This window comes from Macaca fascicularis, chromosome 4, assembly GCF_037993035.2.
Source record: "Macaca fascicularis isolate 582-1 chromosome 4, T2T-MFA8v1.1".
In the NCBI taxonomy this organism is placed as follows: domain Eukaryota; kingdom Metazoa; phylum Chordata; class Mammalia; order Primates; family Cercopithecidae; genus Macaca; species Macaca fascicularis.
In genome coordinates this window covers 118,107,242-118,132,900 of record NC_088378.1, presented here as the reverse complement: position 1 = coordinate 118,132,900, position 25,659 = coordinate 118,107,242, and the positions used below count along the sequence as shown (strand labels likewise).

The following is a 25,659-nucleotide window of genomic DNA, read 5'->3' as shown; positions in this document are numbered from 1 at the left end:
GTCCTTCAAACAGGCAAAGTTTAAATGGGAAAGAATAAAAAGTTAAATATTATATATTTATAAAAAGTCAAACAATTTTTTCCTTACCTGGTTAAAAAGGTGTTACCAAGGTCACAAAATAGCTTTGTATATTAAACAATTTTTTGTATTGCATTAATTCCTTGTTCTAGTTTAGGTACTTATTTTTGTTTTTCATTTATCTTTTTCACCTCTATGTAGCTTATGTTATTAAGTTTTTAAATAAAACCTAAGAGGTTTCTTAATTCTTTATGGAAAATTCTGTGAGAATAGTTGAATTTTAAAACTACAACCGAATAAGATTGACACAATAATATGCATATACATTGCTATTCTCACATTAACAATAATAGATTTGTGTCTTCCAAGATATCTCTGGGAATAAAATTTCCAGCCATATTGTCAGGTAAATTCACTCAAATTTACTATCTAGATTTGGCTGTTTAGCTTGTATGTTAAAAGTTAAAAGTTAAAAGGTTTCCTATTTCTTGGAATCAAAAGTTATTTAACAAAACAAAAATAATTTCAATAAATTATGCATTTAAATTTTTTTTTCCAAGAAAGCATGTAAGAGATTTATCATAGGTTCTAAATAACTAATTTAATTTTCCTAACATGTTAAGGAGAATTTTGGTTCCCCCAGAGGACTTTGAGAGGACTAACCCTTTATAATAAGACTGACTTTAAACTTAACCTTTTAACTTGACAGTAGTTAATTCTAACTTTATTAAATTAGAATCCCCATTAATTCACCCATTTTTCTTTCACCAATTTTGTTTTACAATTAAAGTTTATCTGCAGAGTTTCTGTTTTGACCATTATGCTGAATAGTGCTGAGTTCTGCTGTTTGCCTTCCTTCAGCCTTTCTGCTGAATGGCCTCCTGAATCTTCTCAGAGGTTTTCGTCTGAGCCCATAATTGGGTTCTAAAAGCACATTCTGTTCATGTACTGGGAGAGTGGGATGTGAGGGCAGAGAAGTTCTTCCTGAGCATGAGTCCTTCGTCCTCTACCCACTGTCTTATAAAAACCTGTCTCAAATTCCATGCACTTTTGGACCCACTTACATGAAGTCTCAGGAGCAGGTACTTTGTCACCTCCAGAGGGAAGGCCAGGATCCTCCTAGCGGGTACTGCTGTGTGCTTGCCCCTGAGCTAGGAGCTTTGCATTTGCTATCTCATTGATCCCCTCAACACCCTACTAGTGAGTATAAAATATCCATTTTAGGCATGAGGAAATTGAGGCCCAGAGAAGGCCTGCTGAAACCAAAGGCTCTGCCTACACTGCCACTTCCTGTATAAACTGGTACCACCCACGGTTATACGGCAGAGAGCAGCGCTTCGAGAAAATGGACAAGCAACCGCCATGTGTTGAACAGGCTATGGGCAGGAGGAAATAAAGCAGTTATAGCAGCTGGGGGTGGAAGTCAAGGCAGTAACCAAAATAAAGTGGGAGCACGGTAAAAAGCTGGGGAAATTAAAATGTTCAAATTTCACATTTCCTCATGAAAGCCAGATCAAGTTGGAGCTTGTTTAATAGCAGAAATTAGGCAGTCAGACCTGTCTGTAGGGCAAATAAATTTTTGTTGAAAAGCCCAGTAAGTATTTACTCTGATGGAACAGAGTCTTTTTCTAAATCCAGGATCTTCTCTTTGTGTGCTCTGTAGAATGAAGTGTACTTGTTTCGGTGGGGATATGTTTACCACCATTCTCCGTGTTTTGTTTCATCTTTCCTCTCCGTGTTGTTGATCTCTTTTTCCTTTGCTCTATCCAAATGTATCAGTCAAAGAAGCCAAGAAAAATGTTATCTTTAGAGTTAGGGATTTCAGATACGGGTAGATGGCTCTGTTAGGCAGGATTGTCAGAGCTGGTTATAGGAAAACCAGGCAGCACACAGCACATGCGTGATCCCTGACACCGAAGTAACTTCTGTCTCCCAGCAAGGAATTGTGCTCTGAGGGGCTGAAGAGAGAAGGCATATTATGGGTCTGCCAAGGCTTTTTACTGGTCTCTGTTTATCTTTTTCCGAGTGCCAGTTCAGCATGATCTAGACCAGGATCATTTGTTTGCAGGGATGGAAAACAAACTGAAACTGGCTCAAGTGAAGGTTCACTGGAAGGCTTACTGGAAAACTTACTGGAAGGATGTGAGGAGATGTTCGGGAATCCATTTGCAGAAAACATGTTTGGGTATACTGGGAGCTCTCCCTTTCTCACATTGTCTGCCTCACTGAAACCAGGATTGCTGTCTATTTCCTGGGGCTGTTGCAGTCATGCTGTCTTACTAACTGTAGTGTTGTATTAGCTACACGACTGCTCAAGTTTATTTTTTTAAAAAATGGTGTTCCATTTAGCCAGGATGATGCAAGTTGTTTCAAGGAAGGCTATAAAATGCTTGCAATAAAAGTCATGTTGGTTCACATTCATTAGGAAAAAATGAAATAAATCTATGCTGCATAACCTTTTTCATGCCAAGTGCAGGAGTGGAAGTTGTCAAATCAAGACTGGATCATCACGTACATAATGATAGGGTGCCAAAATTCCAAGGAGGTTGGGAGTCACTATTGTTGAGGGTGGTCAAAGAATTTGTTTCCCCACAAGGCATGTGGCTTTGGGCCAGCACACCTCATAATTCGTTCTCTTCTATTTCCCACATCTGTCTTATAATGTCTCAATTTAGCCAGGGGAATATGGAGCGTGAATTCTTTCTATTTACCCTTTTAACATCCAGGTAGATATTTCTGAGATACATGGCAATGTGTCAGGGTTGAGTTTGCTGCTCTGGTTCTTATCCTTTTTTTTTTTTTTTTTTTTGAGACAGAGACTCGCTCTGTCGCCCAGGCTGGAATGAAGTGTGGCGTGATCTCCGTTCACCGCAAGCTCCGCCGCCTCCCGGGTTCACACCATTCTCCTGCCTCAGCCTCCCCAGAAGCTGGGACTACAGGCACCCGTCACCATGCCTGGCTAATTTTTTTTTTTTTTTTTTTGGTATTTTTAGTAGAGACAGGGTTTCACCGTGTTTGCCAGTGTGGTCTCGATCTCCTGACCTTGTGATCTGCCCGCCTCGGCCTCCCAAAGTGCTGGGATTATAGGTGTGAGCCACTGCGCCTGCCTATCCTTTTTTTTAGACAGGGTCTTGCTCTGTCGCCCAGGCTGGAATACAATGGTGCAATCTCAGCTCACTGCAGCCTCTGCCTCTCAAGTTTAAGTGATTCTTGCACCTCAGCCTCCTGAGTAGCTGGGATTACAGGTGCCTGCCATCATGCCCAGCTAATTTTTGTATTTTTAACAGTGATGAGGTTTCACCATGTTGCCCAGGCTGATCTCGAACTCCTGGCCTCAAGTGATCCACTTGCTTTGGCCTCCCAAAGTGCTGGGATTACAGGTATGAGCCACCATGCCTAGCCTCTGGTTCTTATCCTTTTGAAAGTCTTAAAGTCTCCTCTTCATTCATGTATCAAATATTTGATGAAATATTTGACCAGATGTCAGAGTCTAGAACATCAAACCCAGATAGTGAACCAGTGGGTCGTAAATAGCTACATGAAGGGCATTGAATCTAAACAGATCCAGAGTAAGAGATTAAGATCAAGGAACTGGAAGGCATATCTGGATTTGTTATTTATTTTTAAATAGAGTATTTGTGTGGATGGAGAATGGAAAAAGAACTTGCAGTCTTGGTTCTCTGCAATGCAGGTTGGCCACTGCTATTGCTGTAACTCTGTCCTATTGTTTTGAGATGAGTTAACCCAGAAATTGTCATGGAAAGACAGATTCAGCAAAATGGAAACAGCCAACATTTTATGTATATATACAGCTCTTAGAAGTGTGCCTGACTAGAATAAGCATCTTAAATGCTAGCCATTATTTGATCAAGGTCTCAGCCGGTGATTGTAGTTTCTCAGTGCTACACAGTGTTGTAACTTCCAGAAGGTGGGACTTGATGAATCACGCACACTTCCTGAGTGGTCAGGCTGACCCTGGGTGCTGCGAGGATGACCAATGCTGTCGGCATCAAAAGGCCAAGAGATGACTTTGGTCAGATTAGATAAAGACCATTTAGGGTCATGGAGACATGGAAGCAATTTTCTTCTTTCCTAGAAGGTGATGCAATAGATGACAATAAGCATTTGGGTGAATCTCTCCGGCCAGGCTTGAAGGCAGTTTGTGTCACCTGGTGGGTGGGTGGATGGGGAAAGTTAGTTCTAATTACTATTCCAGAGCCCTACATCCAGAGCCTTTCCATTTAAAGGCAAGAGTGGGACTAACATTCCCAGTTCATTTGCAAATGACTCAAGAGAATGGGAGAGAGGAAAGGGAGATACCACTTTTAATTCCCCCGGAGGAGTCCTAATGTCCATTAGTGTTTCAACTGTTTGGTCTAATTCAGGTATGAAGTACAGTGTTTTTTTTTTTGTTTGTTTGTTTTTTGTTTTTTGTTCTTCATAAAAGTGGTTGATTGATTAATACATTGCTTGCTGGGCATTGGGGAACTAAAAATGAAAATCATATGACTTTAACCCTTAAGGAGCTCAGAATTTAATGCAGAAGATGGATATTTATGATATATAATAAGGGCAACAATAAATGTAGCACAAGATAATAAGGAATCTTCCAGGCTTTGTGTTGGACAAAATGCTTCTGGGATGTCCTTTACCTGGAGGCAAATATGGGCCTAATGCCAGCTTCAGCTATTCTAAAAGAGACCTGAGTCTAAAGATCACACATTATCTCATATTTGGAGCCATGCTCGCTATCTGAAATTTCCCAGTGGCCACCAAGCTATCAGTATGGTCCCTATCGACCCGTTAATTATTATCCATCCCACTTTGCTACTTCTGGATCGGACGCTTGACAGATAATGTCAGGAACAGTATAGCGTGTGTTGTGCCCAAATGATCTTTAAGACAGCCTCTTTCCCAGTCTGGCTGTTGTGTGGAAGCCAGCACCCTGACTTCCTGATTTCTATTATACTCCTTCCTACAGCCCTGTCCACCACAGCCAGCTGGCTGAAGAGCTCAAAGGGCAAGAAATAAGCAACAGAGAGATCTGAAGCGTGAGAAATGAGCAAAAAGCACCCGGCACATCATAATCATGGACAGTTTAGCAGCACATGAAAATAGATGGTCCTCACCCCGAGGGACTGCAGTAACCCTGAATAAACAGGTGTCTCTCACTTTTAGCAGTTCTGTCTGTGCTAGTATTGGGGAAATATATTTTTTTGCTGCATGCAAAAATGGTAAAAGACATTCTATTAAGAAAATGAAAACAATGCTTCTGTTTTAGACAAAGCTTTTGAAGGTTCAAGGATCACCCATTTATTGACAAAATTGTTTCCGTGGCTTAAAAATAAAATACGGGCGCGGTGGCTCACGCCTGTAATCCCAGCACTTTGGGAGGCCGAGGCGGGCGGATCACGAGGTCAGGAGATCAAGACCATCCTGGCTATCACGGTGAAACCCTGTCTCTACTAAAAATACAAAATAATTAGCCAGGCGTGGTGGCGGGCGCCTGTAGTCCCAGCTACTCGGGAGGCTGAGGCGGGAGAATGGCATGAACCTGGGAGGCAGAACTTGCAGTGAGCCGAGATTGTGCCACTGCACTCCAGCCTGGGCGACAGAGCGAGACTCTGTCTCAAAAAAGTAAATAAAATAAAAATAAATAAAATAAAATACAAACAAATACTACAGGTATTCTTGCCTTCTCATTCTACTTAAAATCACATTTCCAAAGACTTTCTTCTTTCCTTAAAAACAGGAATTAAGAAATATTCAAAAGAAATCCTAGACAAAACTAACATTTCAGCAACCAAAGATAAATCCTGCTTTTAGAGGAAGATGCTAGGTTCTAGAATCTCTCTGAACACTGTGTAGCACTAAGAAACTACAATCACTGGCTGAGACCTTAATCAAATAATGGCTAGCATCTAAGATGCTTATTCTAGTCAGGCACACTTCTAAGAGCTGTATATATACTAATTCATTTATTCTTGCAGGATATAAAGGATCAGCAGACCCTTCAGGCTCTGGTATGTTTTGAGATGAGTTAACCCAGAAATTGTCATTGAAAGACAGATTCGGCAAAATGGAAACAGCCAACATTTTATGTACATGGCTCTGTGGCTTAGTGCTAGAGACAGGACATTTGTGCCCTTAGGGGAAAAGTGATGAGGTCAGAGCAGACTGGGATAGATCAGGTCTGGTGATTTTATTGTAGATCCTGGAACCAAAGATGATCTTACGGAAATCCAGGTAGACAGTTCAGCTGAGGCATTCCTCCATAGGGACTGACCAGAAAGGCACAGTTTGGGCTGAAAGCGTGGGCACATGAGACCAAAGCAAGAGGGCTTGAAAATGGGGTAGACGCAAGAGCCTGGAGAGAGAAGCCTCTCTCCAGCCCCTGGGACAAAGTGGCAGGTGCTTTATCCAGGGTGCTGGTGTCTGGAGCACTTAGGGAGGACCCTGTGAAGGGCATGGTGTCTCCAGATCTATTTGGGTGCACCCTCCCGTAGTTTAGTGTTCCAGAAGAAGGATGGGAAAATTCCAAGAATAAGAGCAGGCAGAATTTGTGCCAAATTTCATCCTAACCCAAAATGTGGTTATAAACAAGGGTAAGGAGAGGGTTTTCATCTCCTGCTTTAATCCTGGAAAGCTCTGCTAGACTGTGATTCAGTCTCTCTTTTTCTATCAGTTCTGGGGTTGTGATTCTTAATAGTACCTCAACTAACTTTTGGCATCCTTGTTCTTGTGATTACTAGGGATTTTCAGTTGTTTAAACCCTACTTGGCTCTTCCTAATGAGCACTAATGCCAAGTTTTTATCACTAAGCTCATAGATTTGTCAAAGAAATGGTGATGCCAAGAAATTCATTGCAAGTTACTACCTGTAATCCATGTGTAGGGTGTTTGGTGTGTTGTAATGTTCTTTAGTTTCTAATTCCTTATGTAGATGTCTAAAAAAGCGTGACCTTTATTTTTCTCTTAAGGGCCAGATAGTAGATATTTCAGGCCCTTTGGGTAACACTCAACTCTGCCATGATGGTGAGAAGCAGTCGTAGACAAAAACATCTAATAGGAGTGGCCGTGTGCAATACAATTTTATTCACAAAACAAGCAGCACTAGGATTTAATATGTGCTCCATAATTGGTGATTTTTGATATTAATACATAAACAAACAAAAATAAATGTCATACTATCCATGAGCAACATGGCTTTTTTGTTTTTGTTTTTGTTTTTGTTTTTTTAACTTAAAGTCAATTAAAAAAATTGTTTTTTGGAGGCAGGGTCTCACTCCCATCACCCAGGCTGGAGTGCAGTGGCACAATCATGGTTCACTGCAAACTTGACTTCCCAGGCTCAGGTGATCCTCCCATCTCAGCCTCCTGATTAGCTGGGACTACAGGTGTTTGTCACCAAGCCCCACTAATTTCTTTCTTTCTTTCTTTCCTTCTTTCTTTCTTTCTTTCTTTCTTTCTTTCTTTCTTTCTTTCTTTCTTTCTTTCTTTCTTTCTTTCTTCTCTCTTTCTATCTTTTCTTTTCTTTTCTTTTTTTTGAGGCAGAGTCTCGCTCTGTTGCCCAGGTTGGAGAGCAGTGGCGCGATTTTGGCTCACTCTTACCTCCGTCTCCCTGGTTCAAGCGATTCTCCTGCCTCAGCCTCACCCAGTAGCTGGGATTACAGGTGTGTGCCACCATTCCCAGCTATTTTTTTTTTTTTTTTTTGTATTTTTAGTAGAGACAGAGTTTTACCATGTTGACTGTGCTGGTTTCGAACTCCTGACCTCAAATGATCCGCCTGCCTCAGCCTTCCAAAGTGCTGGGATTACAGGTGTGAGCCACTTCACCCAGCTGATTTTTTTCTGTTTTTAGTAGAGACAGGGTTTCATCACATTGCCAAGGCTGGTCTCCAACTTCTGGGCTCAAGCGATCTGCCTACCTCCACCTCCTAAAGTCCTGGGATTACAGGTGTGAGTCACTGCACCTGGCCAACTTTTTTTTTTTTTTTTTTTTCTTAATGGCCCTTTCCTAAAGAATGGGGAGAGGAGGAACCATTTGCTTGCGTGGGTCTGTAAGCCGCTGCCCTTCATCTCATATCTTACCTTTACAACTTTGGAAGCCAAAATTCTGAAACCAAACTTCCTTCCTACTTTTAAGATACAGAGAGGGCTGGCATGTCCTATTTCAGGTTTCCTTGAAAGAGGAATTTGCTCCTTTCCCCGTCCTATCTAGTGAGGTTCTTTGTACACAGCAGGGCTCTGGTAAGAATTCAGTTACTTCTCCCAGTGACCTCTCTTCTTTTGTCTTTCACTACATAGGCAATAGTGACCAACTAAAAAGTCTTAGTAATTTTACTTTTTTTGGGGGGGTGACATGCACATAAAGAGTTAATAGATTTAAAGACTAGGCAAATACCATTTCTTTTAAAACCTGAAAAACATCAAAACAAAACTTAAATGAAAAACTACTAGAAGATCATTATCCCAGCCACAATCAAGTCCAAAGGTTAAACATGTTTGCCTTCCTTATCTGAGGAATGAAGATGTACAGACCAATGGGAAGAACCTGATCAACTCTAAATTCTCTTTAGCAATTAGTAAATTTGCCACCTGCTATCGGTGGAATCATGTCCCCCAAAGAGATATGTTGAAATCCTAACCCTTGATACCTGTAAATGTGACCTTATTTGGAAATCGGATCTTTGTAGATGGAATCAAGTTAAATTGAGGTCATTAGGTTGGGCCCAAATCCAGTGTGACTAGTGTTCTTATATTAGGTTGGTGCAAAAGTCATTGTGGTTTTTGCCATTACTTTCAATTACTTACTAACTACTTTCATTACTGCAATTACATTTTTTTTTTGAGATAGAGTTGCACTCTTGTTGCCCAGACAGGAGTGCAATGGTGCAATCTCAGCATCTCAGCTCACTGCAACCTCTGCCTCCTGGGTTCAAGTGATTCTCCTGCCTCAGCCTCCTGAGTAGCTGGGACTACAGACACACATCACCATGCCCAGCTAATTTTTTTTTTTTTTTGGTAGAGATGGAGTTTTACCATGTTGGCCCGGCTGGTCTCGAACTTCTGGCCTCCGGTAATCCACCTGCTTTGGCCTTCCAAAGTGCTGGGATTACAGGCATGAGCCACCGTGCCCAGCCACCACAATTACTTTTGTACCAACCTTACAAAAAAAGAGAAATTTGAACACAGACATATACACAGAGGAGAATGCCATGTGAAGACACAGGGACAAATAAGGAGAAGATGGCCATGTGACAACAGAGGCAAAGATTGGAGTGCTGTCTGTCTAAGCTAAGGATCACCAAAGATGGCTGGTAACTGGCAGAAGCTAGAATAGAGGCAGGGAACCAACTGTCCCTCACAGCTCTCCAGAAGAGACCAACCTTCATGATACCGAACTTCCAGCTTTCAGAACTGTGAAATCGTAAGTTTCGGTTGTTTTAAGCCACCTAGTTTGTGATAACTTTTTATGGAAGATCCAACTAACATACCACCCAAGGGCTGAAGTAAAATAACTCAGACATTCTGTAGCATGTTCCTCTCAGGTCATTTTTATGAAATGTCCTGCTCCTTACTATTTAGATATCTCAGTAATGAAACAAAGTTAATGATCCTGACTGTCATCAGGAATCCACACCACGCACAGGCTACCCATTGGTTTCACTTTGATTTATCTTTTATTTGGATAATCTGGGAGTTTTAAAGTCAAATGGAGAATGATCATTTTAATACTTTTCCTCTTCTAGTTATGTGAACTCACAGTATTGACTGTGCAGTTTGGCAAGCTGTCAGTAACTGATAACATGACCAAAAAACCTGAGACATCAGCTATTGTTCTACTGTACTAGCTTCTTTGGGTACTATGAGCTCATGAAATACAACAAAGCACTTTTCTGTCTAAACTCTTCTGAATATATGGCTCATGTTCATGGAACTCCCATTGTCTTAGTCTGTGCCTGTCAAAGGGGCAATTCTCTGACATCTTTGTTTTCTTTTAGAGTGTTCTCCCCTAATTTGATCTATACTTGACAACATGGGTGTAAAGAGCATCATGTCCTGGTATAGCAGAAACACACACAGGCGCTGCTGAAAGCCATTCTTCAGTGTTGGACTGTCTCAATGGGTCCACTGTAGAGCCAAAGGCAGGGAATTTCACAGGCAGAAGAGTTATAATAGCTAACATTTATTGAGTGATTCCTAGGCACCAAACACTCCTTTGGGTGCTTGCTAAAGGATAACTCCTTTCATTTTGACAACAACTCTATGAGGCAGATACTATAGGTATCCTCACTTTAGAGCTAAGGAATCCAAGTTAACGTAATAAGTAAAACTTGCCAAGATCAAAAGACTGGTGAGGGCCAAGATATGAGCCCGGCTGCTCTGGCTGCAAAATCTTGTCTTTCATAATTACTCTGTTGGCTTTTTACCTGGGAAATAAACTCTCATATGTTGTAGTGTTTTCCTCACCAAAACTGGTATTTTTTATGTCCTTTTCAGCTAATGCAAAATTTGCATCTTTGTATTTGCCCAAGATGGCAGGATCATCCTTGCAGGAAAGGAACCGAATCAGACAGCCTTTGGATCCCAGCTCTAGGGGATTCATGATGTGATCATGATATAGATGTTTATATATCATGATCGTTGAGCATTGTGATGTCAGAGCCTTAACCTTTAATATAATTTTAAGTACAGACTCTTAAGCACCAAGTATGGCTAAAATACATTGCTTACTCACTATCTGGTCAGCACTGTTCCATGTGCTTTAATATAAATTATTGCCTTTAATTTTCATATTATCTCCACTTTATGGATGTGAGACTGAAGCTTAAAGAAACTAAATGATAGGCCAAGCTCGCAGAGCTCATAATGGCAGAACTGAGATGTACTTTTATGCAGGAGGTAAGAGGGGCTATGCAACCAATTTCTGATCTCAGAGAACTGGTTACCAAGTACAGGAAGAAAAATCTGCATAGGAATAGAAGAAAATTTGATAGCTAATATTTATTGGATATTTCCATGTGTCATCAAGTGTACTTTACATGATTATATTTTTATTTTTAAACATTAAAAAAATGACAAAAATTACATATTTATTGTATATATTTTAAAAACATGTTTTGAAATATACATACATTGTGGAATGATTAAATCAAGCTAATCAACACATGCATTACTTCATGTATTTATTATCTTTTTTTGAGATAAGAACACACAATCTACTGTCAGTGATTTTCAAGCATAAACAATATATTATTATTATCTGTAGTCACCGTGTTGTACAATAGATTTCTTGACTATATCCTTTCTGTCTAAACTGAAATTTTGTATCTTTTGGCCCACATTTCCACAAATCCCACTCTCCCACCACCACCAAGTCCCCAGCCCCTCATAGTCACCATTCTTCTCTCTACTTCTGTGAGTTCAACTTTTTTTTCAGATTCCACATATAAGTGAGATGATGTGGTATTTGTCTTTCTGTGCCTGTCTTATTTCAGTGAACATAATGTCCTCCAGGTTCATTCATGCTGTTGCAACAGGAAGGCTGAATAGTATTCAATTGGGTACACATACCACATTTTCTTTATCTATTCATCCACTGATGGGCACTGAGGTTGATTCCATGTCTTGGCTATTGTGAATAGTGCTGCAATGAACATGGGAGTGTAGATATCCTTTCCACTCAATGATTTCATCTCCTATGGATATATACCCAGAAGAAGGATTGCTAGATCATATGGTAACTCTATTTTAAGTTTTTGAGGAAGCTCCATCTTGCCGTCCATAATGGCTGTACTAATTCACATTTTTACCAACAGTGTGCACGCATTCCCTTTGCTCGGCATCCTTGCCAGTACTCATCTATCATCTTTCGATAATAGTCATTCTAGCGAGTATGAGGTGATAATCTCATTGTGATTTGAATTTGCATTTCTCTGATGATTAGTAATGTTGAGCAGTTTTTAATATACCTGTTGGCCACATGTGTGTCTTCTTTTGAGAAGTGATTATTCAGGCCCTTTGCCCGTTTTTAAAATGGGTTATTTGTATTCTTGTTTTTGAGCTGTTTGAGTTCCTTATATATTTTGGATATTAACCCCTTATCAGACGTATGGTTTGTAAATATTTTCTCCTATTCTGCACGTTGTCTCTTTACTCTGTTGATTGTTTCCTTTGCTCTGGAGAAGCTTTTGAGTTTGATGTAATCCTGTTTGTCTATTTTTGCTTCTGCTGCCTGTTATTAATCTTTTTAATAACCTTGTAATGACCAAGTATTATTAGCATGATCACCACAGCATCCCACTTACAGACAATGGATCAGAAGTGGAGAGGTTGTTAATAAGTAGCAGGGCTGAGATTTGGATGCATACAGACTGCCTTGGGGGCCTGGACTCTTACTCACCAGTCTAAACTGAGTGATTTTCAAGCGATGGAGACTCTTCTGGTGGCTGGGATCAGTGGTGAATGGCATTTTGAGCTGAGCTTAGGGATGGGAGGAATTTCTACAGGTAGAGATGTGGAATCTCATTTTGCACCCAGAATGACTAGAGCAGAACAGAAGGCTCCCACAGTGTGCAGACCGTTGAGAGAAAGTTGGGAGCCCGAGGCACAAGGAGGAGAGGTGTTCAGTAAGGAAGTGCTCTCTTCTTTTCCATTTTAGAGGCATGATTGTTTCCCCCGGTTGAATACTGAAAAGGATGAACTTTACTGTTGAGCATCTGTGATTGGAATAAATATATCTTTATCTGTTCTGGGCAGCTTTCAAAATAATTTGTTAGAAAGCACATTGTCATTTCTACCTGGTGCTCTGTGTACTACGTGTGTAAAGGAATAGTCTGAAGACAAGCACTGAAGCTCAAATCCTCATTCAACCATGCTACCTTGGGCTTCTTACTTCATGCTCTTCAGTCTCCTGCAAGTCTGGAGTAATAATGCATGCCCAGCTTATTCTTCAAAGACATCAGGAAGCCAAAGAGGGGACAAATGTGCAGAGCTTCAGAAGAAATATGCTATGGGACTCCAAGGAATCACATAGTTTTATTACTCTGATTAATTTGCTATTTTAATGCATAGTAGTAATTAATATTGGCCACAGGCAACTCAAGATAGAAATGTCATGACCTAGATGAATGTGTAGAATGCCTTGTTTTCAGAGTGTTTTCACCTATATTATCTAGTTTAATCTTTACAACTGTCTTATGAAATAAGCAGGGTGGTTATGATTCATTGTTAGGTTTACAAATGTGGAAACTGAGGCCCAAACCATTTGTTTAGCCAATGTTGGATCTGGGTACAAAATTCCAGTCTTCCAATTCCCAGTTTAAACTGCTTTCCAAAGACCGCAGAAGAGGCAATTAGGTCACAGCAGTTGCTAAATTTCTTGGCAAAATTCGAGAGGCAAGGGCATAGACTTTATTATAATGCTTTCTGAACACAGTACACAATCTGCAATAATCCCGAATTTCTAAATCTTAAAAAAAATCAGCTCAGAATTTTCCCCTTGCTTTAACTCCTCCAGAGAGAATCTTTCTGAATCTCATGAGGCTCTGTGCATATCCCTGTAATTACAGGTTATTACATCATAGAGCAATAATTTGTTTACATGTCTGTTTCCCCAGCCTCTCCTTCTTCACTTCCCCCTACTCCCAGAGACAGTGAGAAAAGGTCTATTCATCTTTGGAACTCCAGCACCTCACAGGTTGCTAGACATAACAAAAGCTCAAGAAATTATCTATCTATCTATCTATCTATCTATCTATCTATCTATCTATCTACCTATCTAGACTCCTGTACATCCACAGCCACAGAAGTTTGCCTGCATTCTCTCTACTTAAAAGTCATTATGTTTCTTTTAAGTTGAACTCCTGTTATTTAATTGATGATACATTTGTTGTCGTTGAGGCTTGATAGTATTATAATTTCTAGGGTAGTGTTTTTAAAATCTAGGTAATACAATTATAGAATAGTTTTCCATATATATGATATATATGGAAAATATTTTACTTCACTGCATAAAACAGAACCACTTAAACAGCAAAGAATATACTAAATGAAATAATAAAGGTTAAAAATAAATTACAAAATAAAAAACAAATGGTTGCAAAATGTCAACTACCCTAAATTAATATATGCATTTAAATCTAGCCTAGTAAAGATATTACAAAGTTTAGTTGACAGTGTTGCTGTTGTTTAAGATTTTTAAAAATGTATATATGTGCATTGTTTTTAAAAACAATCAAAATGTATTGAAGAAAATATTAGTTTATCTTATTGATTTCTAGTAACAGCTCATAGAATATAGAAATGGTCTTGATTCTTTCAAATGTCTCCACCTGGTCATGTCAAAGTTCAATGATGGTTTAAATAATGATGGACCTTCTATTTCACTAAAGATATAATTTTTTTTTTTTTTTTTTTGAGACAAGGTCTCAGGGGTTGCCCAGGTTGGAGTGTAATTGTGCAATCAGGACTCACTGTAGTCTTGACTTCCTAGGCTCAGGTGATTCTCCCACCTCAGCCTCCCAAGTAGCTTGGACTACAGGCATGCACCACCATGCCCGGCTAATTTTTTGTAGAGACAGGGTTTTGCTATGTTGCTCAGGCTACTCTTGAACTCCTGGGCTCAAGTGATCCTCCACCTCAGTCTCCCAAAGTGCTGGGTTTATAGGCATGAGCCACTATGCCTGGTGAAAAATACAATATTTATATGATCTAATTTTGAAGGGTCCACTGAAGTAGAAGTAATGTATTTATAAAAATAATATTTACAGCATTATATTTTAAAAATACTATCTTAAAAATTATAATTTTATCGAATCTCAATAAGAGGAAATATAGCATCAATTAAATGATAGGAGTCCAACTAAAAAGAGATAAAACAACTTTTAAGGAGAGAGAACGCAGGCAAATCTGTGGCGGTGGATATACAAAAGTTCATTGCTTTGAAAATGGAATCAAACCTGCATGTGACCCTAAATTCCCGAGTACAGTTGAACAGCAGGGACGTGAGTAGTTCTGCTGCTGCCAGACAAATCACCACAGTTTAGTGCATTATAGCCACACATGTTTATTATCTCATTGCTCTGTAGGTCAGAAGTCTGGGTTGGCTTGATTGGTTTCTCTGCTTCAGGTTTCACCAGGCTATAATCTGTGTTGACAGCATGGGTTATAGGGAGATTCACTCAAATTGTGGGCACAATCCAGTTTCTTGTAGCTGTAGGACTGAGGTCTCCATTTCCTTGCTGGCTGTCACCTGGGAACTTCTATTAGCTTTGAGAGGCCTCTTTTTAACTTTGTATCTGGGCAACTGTATCTCAGAACCAGTGATTGCACATCAAATCCATCTCACACTTGAAAGCTCTTGGATTTCCTCTTCTGCTGCATGTCTGACTTTAGCTGGAGAAACTTCTCTGCTTTTAAGAGCTCAAGTGATTAGACTGGCCCCATCTGGTTAATCCAGGATAATCTCTGCACCTCGAGATCCACAACCTTAATTACATAAAGTCCCTCTTGCCATATAGAATAACATATGCACAGGACCCAGAGATTAGGGTATGGACATGAGGGGAAGGGGTGACATTAATTGGCCTACTACAAGGCTACTTGGGAAACCCGGATTTAAATTCTGCTTTAGCCAATTTTAGTCTTTCTATTTTCTTAGCTCCTTGAGCTTCTTTCTTCTTAGTCGAGAGAGTTGATAGAATGAAGTTGTTCCTTGCAATTCTTTCTTCAAGTCTTTATTCATCTTCCTGTAGGAGTTGTGTTTTCCATTTATATTGGTGATGTATTCCCATGTTTCAAGAAGTTTATTCTCTATTTTTAAGAGGTAAACTATCTCCTAAATTGATTTTCTGCCAAGTTTCATGACATGTTCTGTGTGTGTGCGCGTGCGGGTGTGTGTGTATGCCTGTGTGTGTGTGTATGCCCGTGTGTGTGACAGAATCTTGTTCTGTCACCCAGTCTGGAGTGCCATGGTGCAATCTCGGCTCACTGCAACCTCCACCTCCTGGGGGCAAGTGATTTTCTTGCCTCAGCTTTCTGAGTAGCTGAGATTACAGGCACACGCCACTATACCTGGCTAATTTTTGTGTTTTTAGTCGAGAGAGAGTTTCACCATGTTGGCCAGGCTGGTTTTGAACTCCTGACCTCAAGTGATCCGCTGGCCTTGACTTCTCAAAGTGCTGGGATTACAGGTGTGAGCCACTGCGCCCGGCCCAGCTGAGGTGTTTGACTCTCACCTTTAAGCTCTGAATTTTCAGACTTCATGTTCATACTTTAAGGAGGGGAAAAGAGCTGGCCAAACGATTTTCTGCCTGGGTCAAAGAATATGGCAAGGTCAGTGCAGGCAGGCAGGGGCAGAGGACTGGATGGCTTCATCAAAGGCATTAATTTATCAAGTTGGATTTTAATTGCAAGAATTCAGGGGAAATAATGGAAATTGGCAATGCCTTAACATTTCATGGATTTTCAGTGGAGTTAGTTTGTCCCTGTTCAAAACAAGCAGTCCTGCATGGGGAGACTCCCCTCCAATAGTAACTCTTTCCATTTGTCCATTTGTAGCCCCGCCATCTCCAGCAGGCTCCCAAAGCTGTCCCAGGATCAGTCGCCAGTACCCCTTGCCATCTTCAGAAGTGTGGCTCTGTGAAGTGCCTCCAAAGCAGGAGCCAGTCCTTCTTTCAGCTGAATTTGCCACCCCTTATTTCTTTATGCAATATCTCACTCTCCTTGATATGGCTTGGTTATGTCCCCACCCAAATCTCATCTTGAACTGTAGTTCCCATAATCCCCAGGGGAAGGATCCAGGAGGAGGTAATTGAATGATGGGGGCAGTTCTGGTGATAGTGAGTGAGTTCTCACGAGATCTGATGGTTTTATGAGGGGCTTTTCCCCCTTTTGCTCAGCACTTCTTGTTGCTGCCACCATATGAAGAAGGATGTATTTGCTTCCCCTTCAGCCATGGTTGTAAGTTTCCTGAGGCCTCCCCAGCCATGCTGAACTGTGTGAGTCAATTAAACCTCTTTCCTTTATAAACTACTCAGTCCCGGTTATGGCTTTATTAGCAGTGTGAGAACGAACTAATGCACTCCAAATGTCTCTGGAAGACTCAGGCCCAGAGATTCACTGTCCATCTCCAAGGACTCTGCACTGAGTGACCTGCCCTCAGTACTTTTACCCATGAGGGAAATGAAACACCTTCGATGGAGACTGGTCTGGGGTTCTGAAGGGCACGAGGGATTGAGCTGCAAGGGTCCTGCTTCCAGGAGTCCCTGTTTATCTATCATTTTTGAGTCAGAAAAAGGCCCCTGGATATTTGTGTGTAGGCTCTACTTTCTTGGGTTTCTCCATGTCTCTGAAAACATGGCTGCCCATGATAAGTGTTTAAAGAAATGAACTTTACCTATTAACTTGTTTAGCTCTCATATGAGATAAGGTGATGTAATCATAATGGCTCTTAATTTCAGAATGCAAGCATAAGGCCACACATTTTACATACACACACACACAGACACACACACAGAGAGAGAGAGAGAGAGAGAATATATGTATATACACACACACTCACACTTAAATGATGTGTGTGTGTGTGTGTGTGTACTTAGTAAGCACCGAATAAATGCTTACTAGCTAAATGATGAAGCTAGTTCTAACCTGTTTTTGAAGAATTGGCAATTGGAGAGAGGATGTATGTAATTTAAAAAATTTTAAAGGGGCATAGCTATAGAGATATCAATCTTTTGAGTTTTTTTTTTTAAGAAATGGAAAGTGTTGGTTGCATAACTCCTTCCACCTGTAATGTGTCTTAATTTAATTTTTGGCTTGCAGCTAGTTTGGAAAAGTCCTAGTTATCATGGCTGTGTACTTTAATGTGCTTCCCTCTAGTGATTCCTGGGGTAAGGGAAAGTGTTTTGCATGCAGTAGATGCTTAATAAGTATTTGTTGATTAAATAAATGAGTAATATTGGAATAGAGATCAGCAAGCAGTAGGTCATGATGGTTTTACTGTTTTATTCACTCATTCACTTACTTACTTCACACACAAAAAATTGATCTCCTACTATACACCAGGCATGACTCTAGACACTGGAGGTACATCTGTGAATGAGACAAAACTTTCACACTTAAGGACTGTATTCTAAAAGGGATGGCAGAACATAAATCAACAGGAAAATATCCAGAGGTGGTAAACTATGATGGCACGTAGGCACGGTGAGATTTGAACCAGGGAGGAAAGGCCATTGGGCTGGAGCTGTTGAGAGTTACAGCCGAGGCCAGAAGCACAGTGCTGAAGCCTGAAGAGGGCAGAAAAAAAAATCCCAACCACTTGCTTCTGCCCTCTGACCTCCTTCTGATACCTCCCGTTAGATGAATAAAATGTGCGGCCAAAGAGCTTGAGTCTGGATGATGTAGTCCCTAGGGGACGGAGCACAGAGCAGGGCAGAGAAAGACAGAATATAATCAGGGGCATGAGGCTGGGAAATAATTATGTCTAATGAACATTTGTTAAACAACAAAGGATTCTTTTGGCATACAGAATTTTCTTTGCTACTCATATGCAGAATTGTAATGAAATAAATCATTTTTCAGTTTGGAACTCTGCAATAAATGGAAACATTTCATTAATATTGCAGAATAAAACTTGAGAGATTACCACCATTTAGCTTCCTTCCCCCTCTTTTTTTCAGGAATCCTCTTCTGTTAATGGGGATTAAGAACAGATGCGTGTATGTCCTCTTTTAGACTCTTCATGTGTTCTCTTCTTCCCCAATTGTCATGTATTGGGAACCTGCTAGTATGGCTAGAGTGGCAGGAATTAAGTCACAGATGTATAATTTTCACTCAACATTCTTTCAGAAGAGGTTAGATCAAGAAGAATTAAGACGATTCCAGAAACAGAAGAACAAGGAGACCCAGGGAGGGAGGGGTTTATTTGATGGCTGTTGGGAACTGGATTTGTGCAAACACTCAAGGCTGGCAGAATACATTTAATACACGCTCTTGACCTGTAAGGGCACTGAATTGAGAAAAGTCTGCAAGAGTTGTCTGGGCTTGTTCTTCAGCAGGAAAAAGGCAAGGTGTAATAGGGGAGCTGAGTACATGTCTTGTGACCCAGGAAAGGGAGAGGAGAGCATTGTTATGGTGTGATCAGAGCCAGAGCAGTGTGGCTGAGGGGAAGCAGTTTGACTGGGAAGCTCCTTGTTCCTTTGATAACCAGGTATGAAGATGACTAGCCATTCATTGTGCAGAGACAATGCTATATGAAAACTTTACTTTTCCTCCTGGACATGAAGACCTTTTTCATAGCTCCCTTTCATCTAAGTAGGCCGGATGGCTGTTCTGGCCAAAGAGATATAGATAGAATTCAGCACAGTGCTGAAGCCTGGAAAGGGCATAGATCTTGTCTATACCTGGCCTAGCAAAAAAAGATCCTGCTTAGTTTCCCACTGTAACTGAGAGTGGAGCCATCCCCAAGATTGTTGTGGGAGGCCGTACAAATCTGTAGGGAAGCTTGGAGTAATGTGGGAGTTTAAAGAAAACGCAAAGAAACTCTGAGGCATCTGGCTGGTATGCTCAAAATTTGGAATGTGGCACCATTTGTTTTGTGTTTGAGGCTAGTCTAGTCTATTTATATGATTACTGGGCTTGGAGAATTTTAAGAAAAACATTGCTGCCATTTAGAATTTCCTAGATTTGATGGCCTCAACTGAATGTTATTATTTAAGTACTAAATTAGATCAAAGGTTGAGCATCTTATATTGGTTACATTTTACTTGCTTATTTGGAGGGGTAAGGTAGAAGAGAAAGGCTGTAAGGGCTTGTCAACACAACAATGGGATTTTATTTCCTAAAACGTTTTGTTGCAAATGATGATGCACCTGTGACAAGCTGGCTGTGGTCAGGGTGGAAATGGGAAGACAAACCACACTTAACCTATGACTTCTAAATAGTCAGGGCTGAGCTAGACCAGAGTTGGGCTTTTCTCTGAGTTACAAAGCAAGTCTCTATTGATGTTTTATACCTTTTTCTTTCACTAGTCTTCAAGCTGTTGAAACATTTTTTCAATTACTTGTCATTTGTTGTTGTTTTGTCTGGGTGAATCATCATGAAAACTAAGTAGAGAAAAAAAACAAACACCCCAATCATCAGAGAAAGGATATTTCAAAACTGCCCATATTTAGTAATTGACTAAGGTCTTATTGAATGCAGCTTTATTGATAGTGATGAGATTACAAAATAACACTGCATACATTTTAGTTCGTTGTTCCTTACATAGTACCAGAATGTTTTAAGCAAATGAATTTTTTTTTTGCCAAAATTTGCTGAATAAATAAAAAGTTTTTAAAGAATATCCAAGACAAATAATTTATTTCAAATTCCCTGAGAGGGCAAATTAAATGGTCTTTACCCAACGAATGTGATAGAGGGTAAATCTTTAATATTTTAGAGTGTTTAATTCTCATAATTACCAATAGAGCACTGTTTGGAAAATTATGCTGTAGGGTTTTTTGGCGTGAAAAGAAATACTGAAAAGTAATTCCTTTTAATGCTGCCTTGTGCTGGAGAACCTATTCATCAGTGGCTGGAATAGGATCTAGCTCATTCAGAGATTACATAAATTCATTTGGTTGTAACTAACGGAAAAAAATTAATGAGGTGATTTTAGTTTCTTTCGCCTAGTAACTTGGATGAGTTCTGAAGACACTTGGCCAGGATAACTATCAAAAAAATAAAATTAAAAAGTTGACCTTTTAGAACATACATATTTCCAGGTAAACTTCTATTTACATGCGTATTTGTAAAATACACTTACTACAACTGCTGCTCTACCTTAAATCATAGAACCATTCAGTACTCACTTTCTTATGGCATCAATTATACCTCCTCACTCATAACACTTCACTACCATCTAATCATCTTTTAAAATTATACGAATCTGTACCATCACTGTCCTTCTATTCAAAACCATTCTTACAACATACGAAGTAAAAATAAAATTCATTCAGTGCACTGAAAGCAACTAATGCATCAGGGATGACAATTTGGCACCAAGAACCTAACTAAAAATGGACAAACTACGTTAAAGTTTGGCTTCCTGCAGACTTTCTCATCAGGTCTCTGGCCCACTCGGAAAAAGAGAGCTTGAATTTTATTATTTCAGCTGCTGGGTAACATGCAATTTCTCTGATACATTGAACTGATGCTTTTATTTGATCACAGGACTCAGACGTTACAAAAATAACAAGTCATTTTCTTTAATAAAAAATAAAAGGAAGTATATGGTTGGGTCCTAAGATTCTGGAGAGTAATTGAATGTAAGCTTAAAAACATACTAAATATTTTCCACTTGGGAAATCTGGAGAAACTAGGTTTCTAGCAGCAACTGCTTCAATAGGTGGTTTAAAGAATATGTTTCGCTTACACATGAAAGGGGACACACATTATTTTGATTCTGCATACTTTTATGTCTTTCAATTGGCAATGCAAAATGTTCTAGGATATGAAACTTTCATCAATCCTTACATTCCATACTCCTCGCCAATGTGGTATGTCAGAAATTCCAACATTCCAAATTCATATTGGTCTTTATTTTCCTAACTGTTGAAGCAGAAGATGGAACAGCAACGTACCTAAGAATCTGGTAAGCTCACATATGTGGATTTTCTGAGTTTTCAGATAAACAATGAAGAAAATAAGTTAAATAGTAATTTTAAATGATTTGTCCAGCTCTAACATGTCTCCAGTTTCATCTCTAGAAAGCCACTGCCAAGTTTTTGCACAATCTATTTTATCAAGCTTTGATAGACGAAAAATCCTCTAGTTTCAGCATCTCTTCTCATTATTCCATCGTGTAATGTTACAACTGATTGATTCTCATTTCATTTCAAGCCCTAGGTCCTCCTTTTCATACAATACTTCCAAGATGTCAATGGGAACACATCTATTAGCGTGCATCAAGGAATTACATCTATTCACCCACTTATGATGTGTAGTCCACAATAAAACACCTTTTCTCTAAAAATTAACCGTATACTATAGGCTGCTCAGTTGTATGAGTGTGTGCGTATACACACATAGACATACACCAAGGCAATATACCATATCCACATACATCAAGGTAAAAGATTCTTTGTGTACGATAAGGAAACAGCCCAGTGCTTTTACATTAATAATGTCTTGTTCTTAATTTACAGCGTTTGTAGCCCTTACCTGAGTGTTATCATTAAATACCCAGAGATTGAACTTTTCATAAGGGGCAATGATATAAAATTGTTCCACAAAGTGTACTACATGAACCACTTTTCACAGTTCAGATAACATATTTTAGAAATAAATATCATAACTCTAGCAACAACCTATCTACACAAAGTGGAGAGGATGAGATGAATGAAAACCAAATTATATTTCCATATAACTCATGTTCAACTCCTAAATAGCTTGTTTTATTTTTCAAAATCCAATTGCACATAACCCATAATTGATAGGCCACTTCCTCTCCAAAACAAATAAACTGTCAAAGAATAAAGTGATAAATTATAAAAAAGGAAAATATGTATCATTTACTACAGCCATTCCCTTTCCTCAAAACTTGGCAAACATATAAGAAAAATGCTATCGGCCGGGCGCGGTGGCTCAAGCCTGTAATCCCAGCACTTTGGGAGGCCGAGACGGGCGGATCACGAGGTCAGGAGATCGAAACCATCCTGGCTAACACGGTGAAACCCCGTCTCTATTAAGAAATACAAAAAACTAGCCGGGCGAGGTGGCGGGCACCTGTAGTCCCAGCTACTCGGGAGGCTGAGGCCGGAGAATGGCGTGAACCCGGGAGGCGGAGCTTGCAGTGAGCTGAGATCCGGCCACTGCACTCCAGCCTGGGCGACAGAGCGAGACTCCGTCTCAAAAAAAAAAAAAAAAAAAAAAAAGAAAAATGCTATCAAGTGGATATACTTTGATTATAAATCCAAAGCTAATTTGGAGCAGATGAGATTAATAAAAATAGGACAGAATGAGCATATATTTTTATATATGTGAGATGAGTGTTTGATTTTTACTTAAGAAATCAGGAGGATCCATATGAAATGGGAAACAATGGCATTTATCAACAGGAGAACCTGTTCATCCAGTTACTACCAAATCTGCAAATTCCAAATGTTTCTTTCATTCTTGTCTTACAAAAGATTGGGGCAAATAAAATTATTATTATTAGTTGTATAAACTTCAGGCTCTCTAAGCTTCAAGCTAATGGTCCTTAGGGACATAGTTTTATTTGGTGATCTTTGCAGGGCGTACATTAGGGCCAAGGTTGCCTTTAACCAGGTTGGTGTAGCTTTTACGGTGAGGGTAAGGCTCCCAGGGTATGTGAAATTCTTCTTTAACAGAGGACAAGGGATAAAATGCAAATCCTTCTAGTTGAAACAACCACATGACTTAAATTTACACTATAAATTAAATGACTCAAATCAATTCCTTGATTGACAGCAGGATTTTATGGTAGAAAATAAACTGGGGCCTGAGGCATGGAAAAAGAGAAATGTCCGCTAACGCAAAGGTTATCAACTTTACGGTCCCTGGGTGGAATCCCTATTCCTTTTCGGTCAGATCTTGTTTTAAGCTTTATTACGTTGTCATGGGATATCTTTCAAAATCCTTTACTCAATCACATTTGGGGGAAAAATTGCGTTGAAATAGAGAATTAAATCTTAAGTCTACGTAGATCGACAATTTCCATTTTTAAATAAAATCTATATGAATATCTTCAACTTCCTAAAGAAAAAAGAGAGAGAGGAAAATAAACTTTTGAACATGAAATCACTTACATAAACCTCAAGTGTACTAAAGTGTAGAGGAAAAAATCTCAAATGTGGGTGTAACCGCTATACATTTAGGAAACATGCCGCCTTGGAACAGTGCCTATAACGAATTCCGTCTGCCACCCAGTGGCCGCTGAAATAAATTGTTTCTTTTGTTGGCCATGGCCCTGTATTTCGATTAAAAAAAAAAAAAAAAAAAAACAAACAGAAAAAACAGAGGTAGATTATGCCATACCAGGAATTTAAAGCCATCAGGACATGTGCCTCGACATATTTTACAATACAATCAGTGTAGTAAATGTTAAATATTTTCCTTTTCGCGAACTCAGAGGTTAACCACGTGGCTCTATGAATAAATAACGTATTCTTTCTGCGTCCCTGCATCTACCTGGGCTCAGATACTGACTGGCACAGAAGATACCGAACTGGCCCGGGATTCCCGAGTCACGTTGTTGGGCATCGAGAGGGTGCAGCAGGACACGCCGACGGTGGCCTCGGGTAGCTCGTCGTCCTCCGTCCACTCGTTGAGCTCGGGGCTGAAGCACTGGATGCACTTCTTGTACTTCTTCTCGCCCTCGTTCCAGCCCCCCACCAGGTAGGCGCGGCCGTGCAGCGCCGAGACGCCCGCGGTGCTCACTCCCACCTGCAGCGGCGCCGCGTAGCTCCACTGGCCGGTCGCGGGGCTGTAGCACTCCACGGTGAGCACGTCCACGCGCTCCCCGCGCGGCCCCAGCTGGCTGCCGCCCATCACGTACACTCTGTCGCTCAGCGTGACCGCGCAGTGCCAGCCCCTGGGTGTGCTCAGGCTCGGCAGCTCCTGCCACGAGTCGCTGGCCGGGTCGTAGGCGCACACAGAGCGCGAGTATGCGTTGGCGATGTAGCCTCCGGTCACCAGCACGCGGCCGTCGGCGACCGCACTGGCGTGGCAGCAGCGTGCCACCTCCAGGGGCGTCTTCGGCTGCCACTGATTGGTGGAGGGCACGTAGCATTCCAGAGAGGCCAGGCTTCCTTCTGCGTTGCGGCCGCCCGCGGCGTACAGGAGCCCGTTGAACACGCTCAGGCTGAAGTGCGTGCGCTTCTGGTTCATGCTGGCCAGGTGTATCCAGGTGTTGAAGCGGGGATCGTATCTGGAAATGACAGAGAAGGTGTAACAGCTTTGTCGGCGGCAGCTGGGGACCCCATGTTACTCCGCAAACCATAGTGGGAAGCCTGACACTACCCCTGCAAGGAGGCGAGGACCTGGTCCAGCTCCTCACCTGGAGGCTGGAGTTTCTCTCTCAGCCAGTAAAAATGTGTGACACTTGCTAAAGACAAAGCAGGCATTGACTACCCCTCGCCCCCGCCTTTCCTCCGTTTATAAGCACTCCCTTTATGGGGCCGCTTGGAGAAGAGCCCACAGAGACTGAGCTTTCAGCGCCCGTTTCCTCTATATTGAAATATCTACATACAGCGGGATTTATGAGATGTGCACATGGGGGATACTGGGCATTTGTGGTGATCAGAGGAGGGCAACGCCATATTAAAGTCAATTCTGCATATCTTCAGATGCCAACCATTCCCAGCTCCCTCTCGCTGTTTAAGATACGAATTGACTGATTGGATTTCTCAATTTCTCGCAAACCCCTTATTTCTACACCTCTCTTGGCCATTGCCACAGTAAAGCCCAAGCCACTCAACAAAGTCTTCTCCTGTCTGTTAGACTGAGAGCAATGGAACTCATGTCTAAAAGCATCATCAAAGGCTTAACTTTGGATACTTTTCTATTTTCCAGCACTTATTGGTAGAGAAGACTTTTTAGTTTAAGGATAAATATATATATATATTTTCAGTGC

The 25,659-nt window shown here is 40.6% G+C and overlaps 1 protein-coding gene across 5 annotated transcripts in view; it reads right to left on the bottom strand.

Annotated features, from left to right (window-relative positions):
- Positions 1 to 20,212: 20,212 nt before the first annotated feature.
- Positions 20,213 to 25,659, bottom strand: part of KLHL31 (kelch like family member 31) — a 51,250-nt gene continuing 45,803 nt past the window's right edge. For all 5 annotated transcript variants that reach the window (XM_065543902.2, XM_005552721.5, XM_005552723.5 and 2 more), the window contains one exon: positions 20,213 to 24,954. In XM_065543902.2, coding sequence (XP_065399974.1) covers positions 24,222 to 24,954 — 733 coding nt within the window. In that variant the 3' untranslated portion in view covers positions 20,213 to 24,221. The remainder of the gene's footprint in view (positions 24,955 to 25,659) is intronic.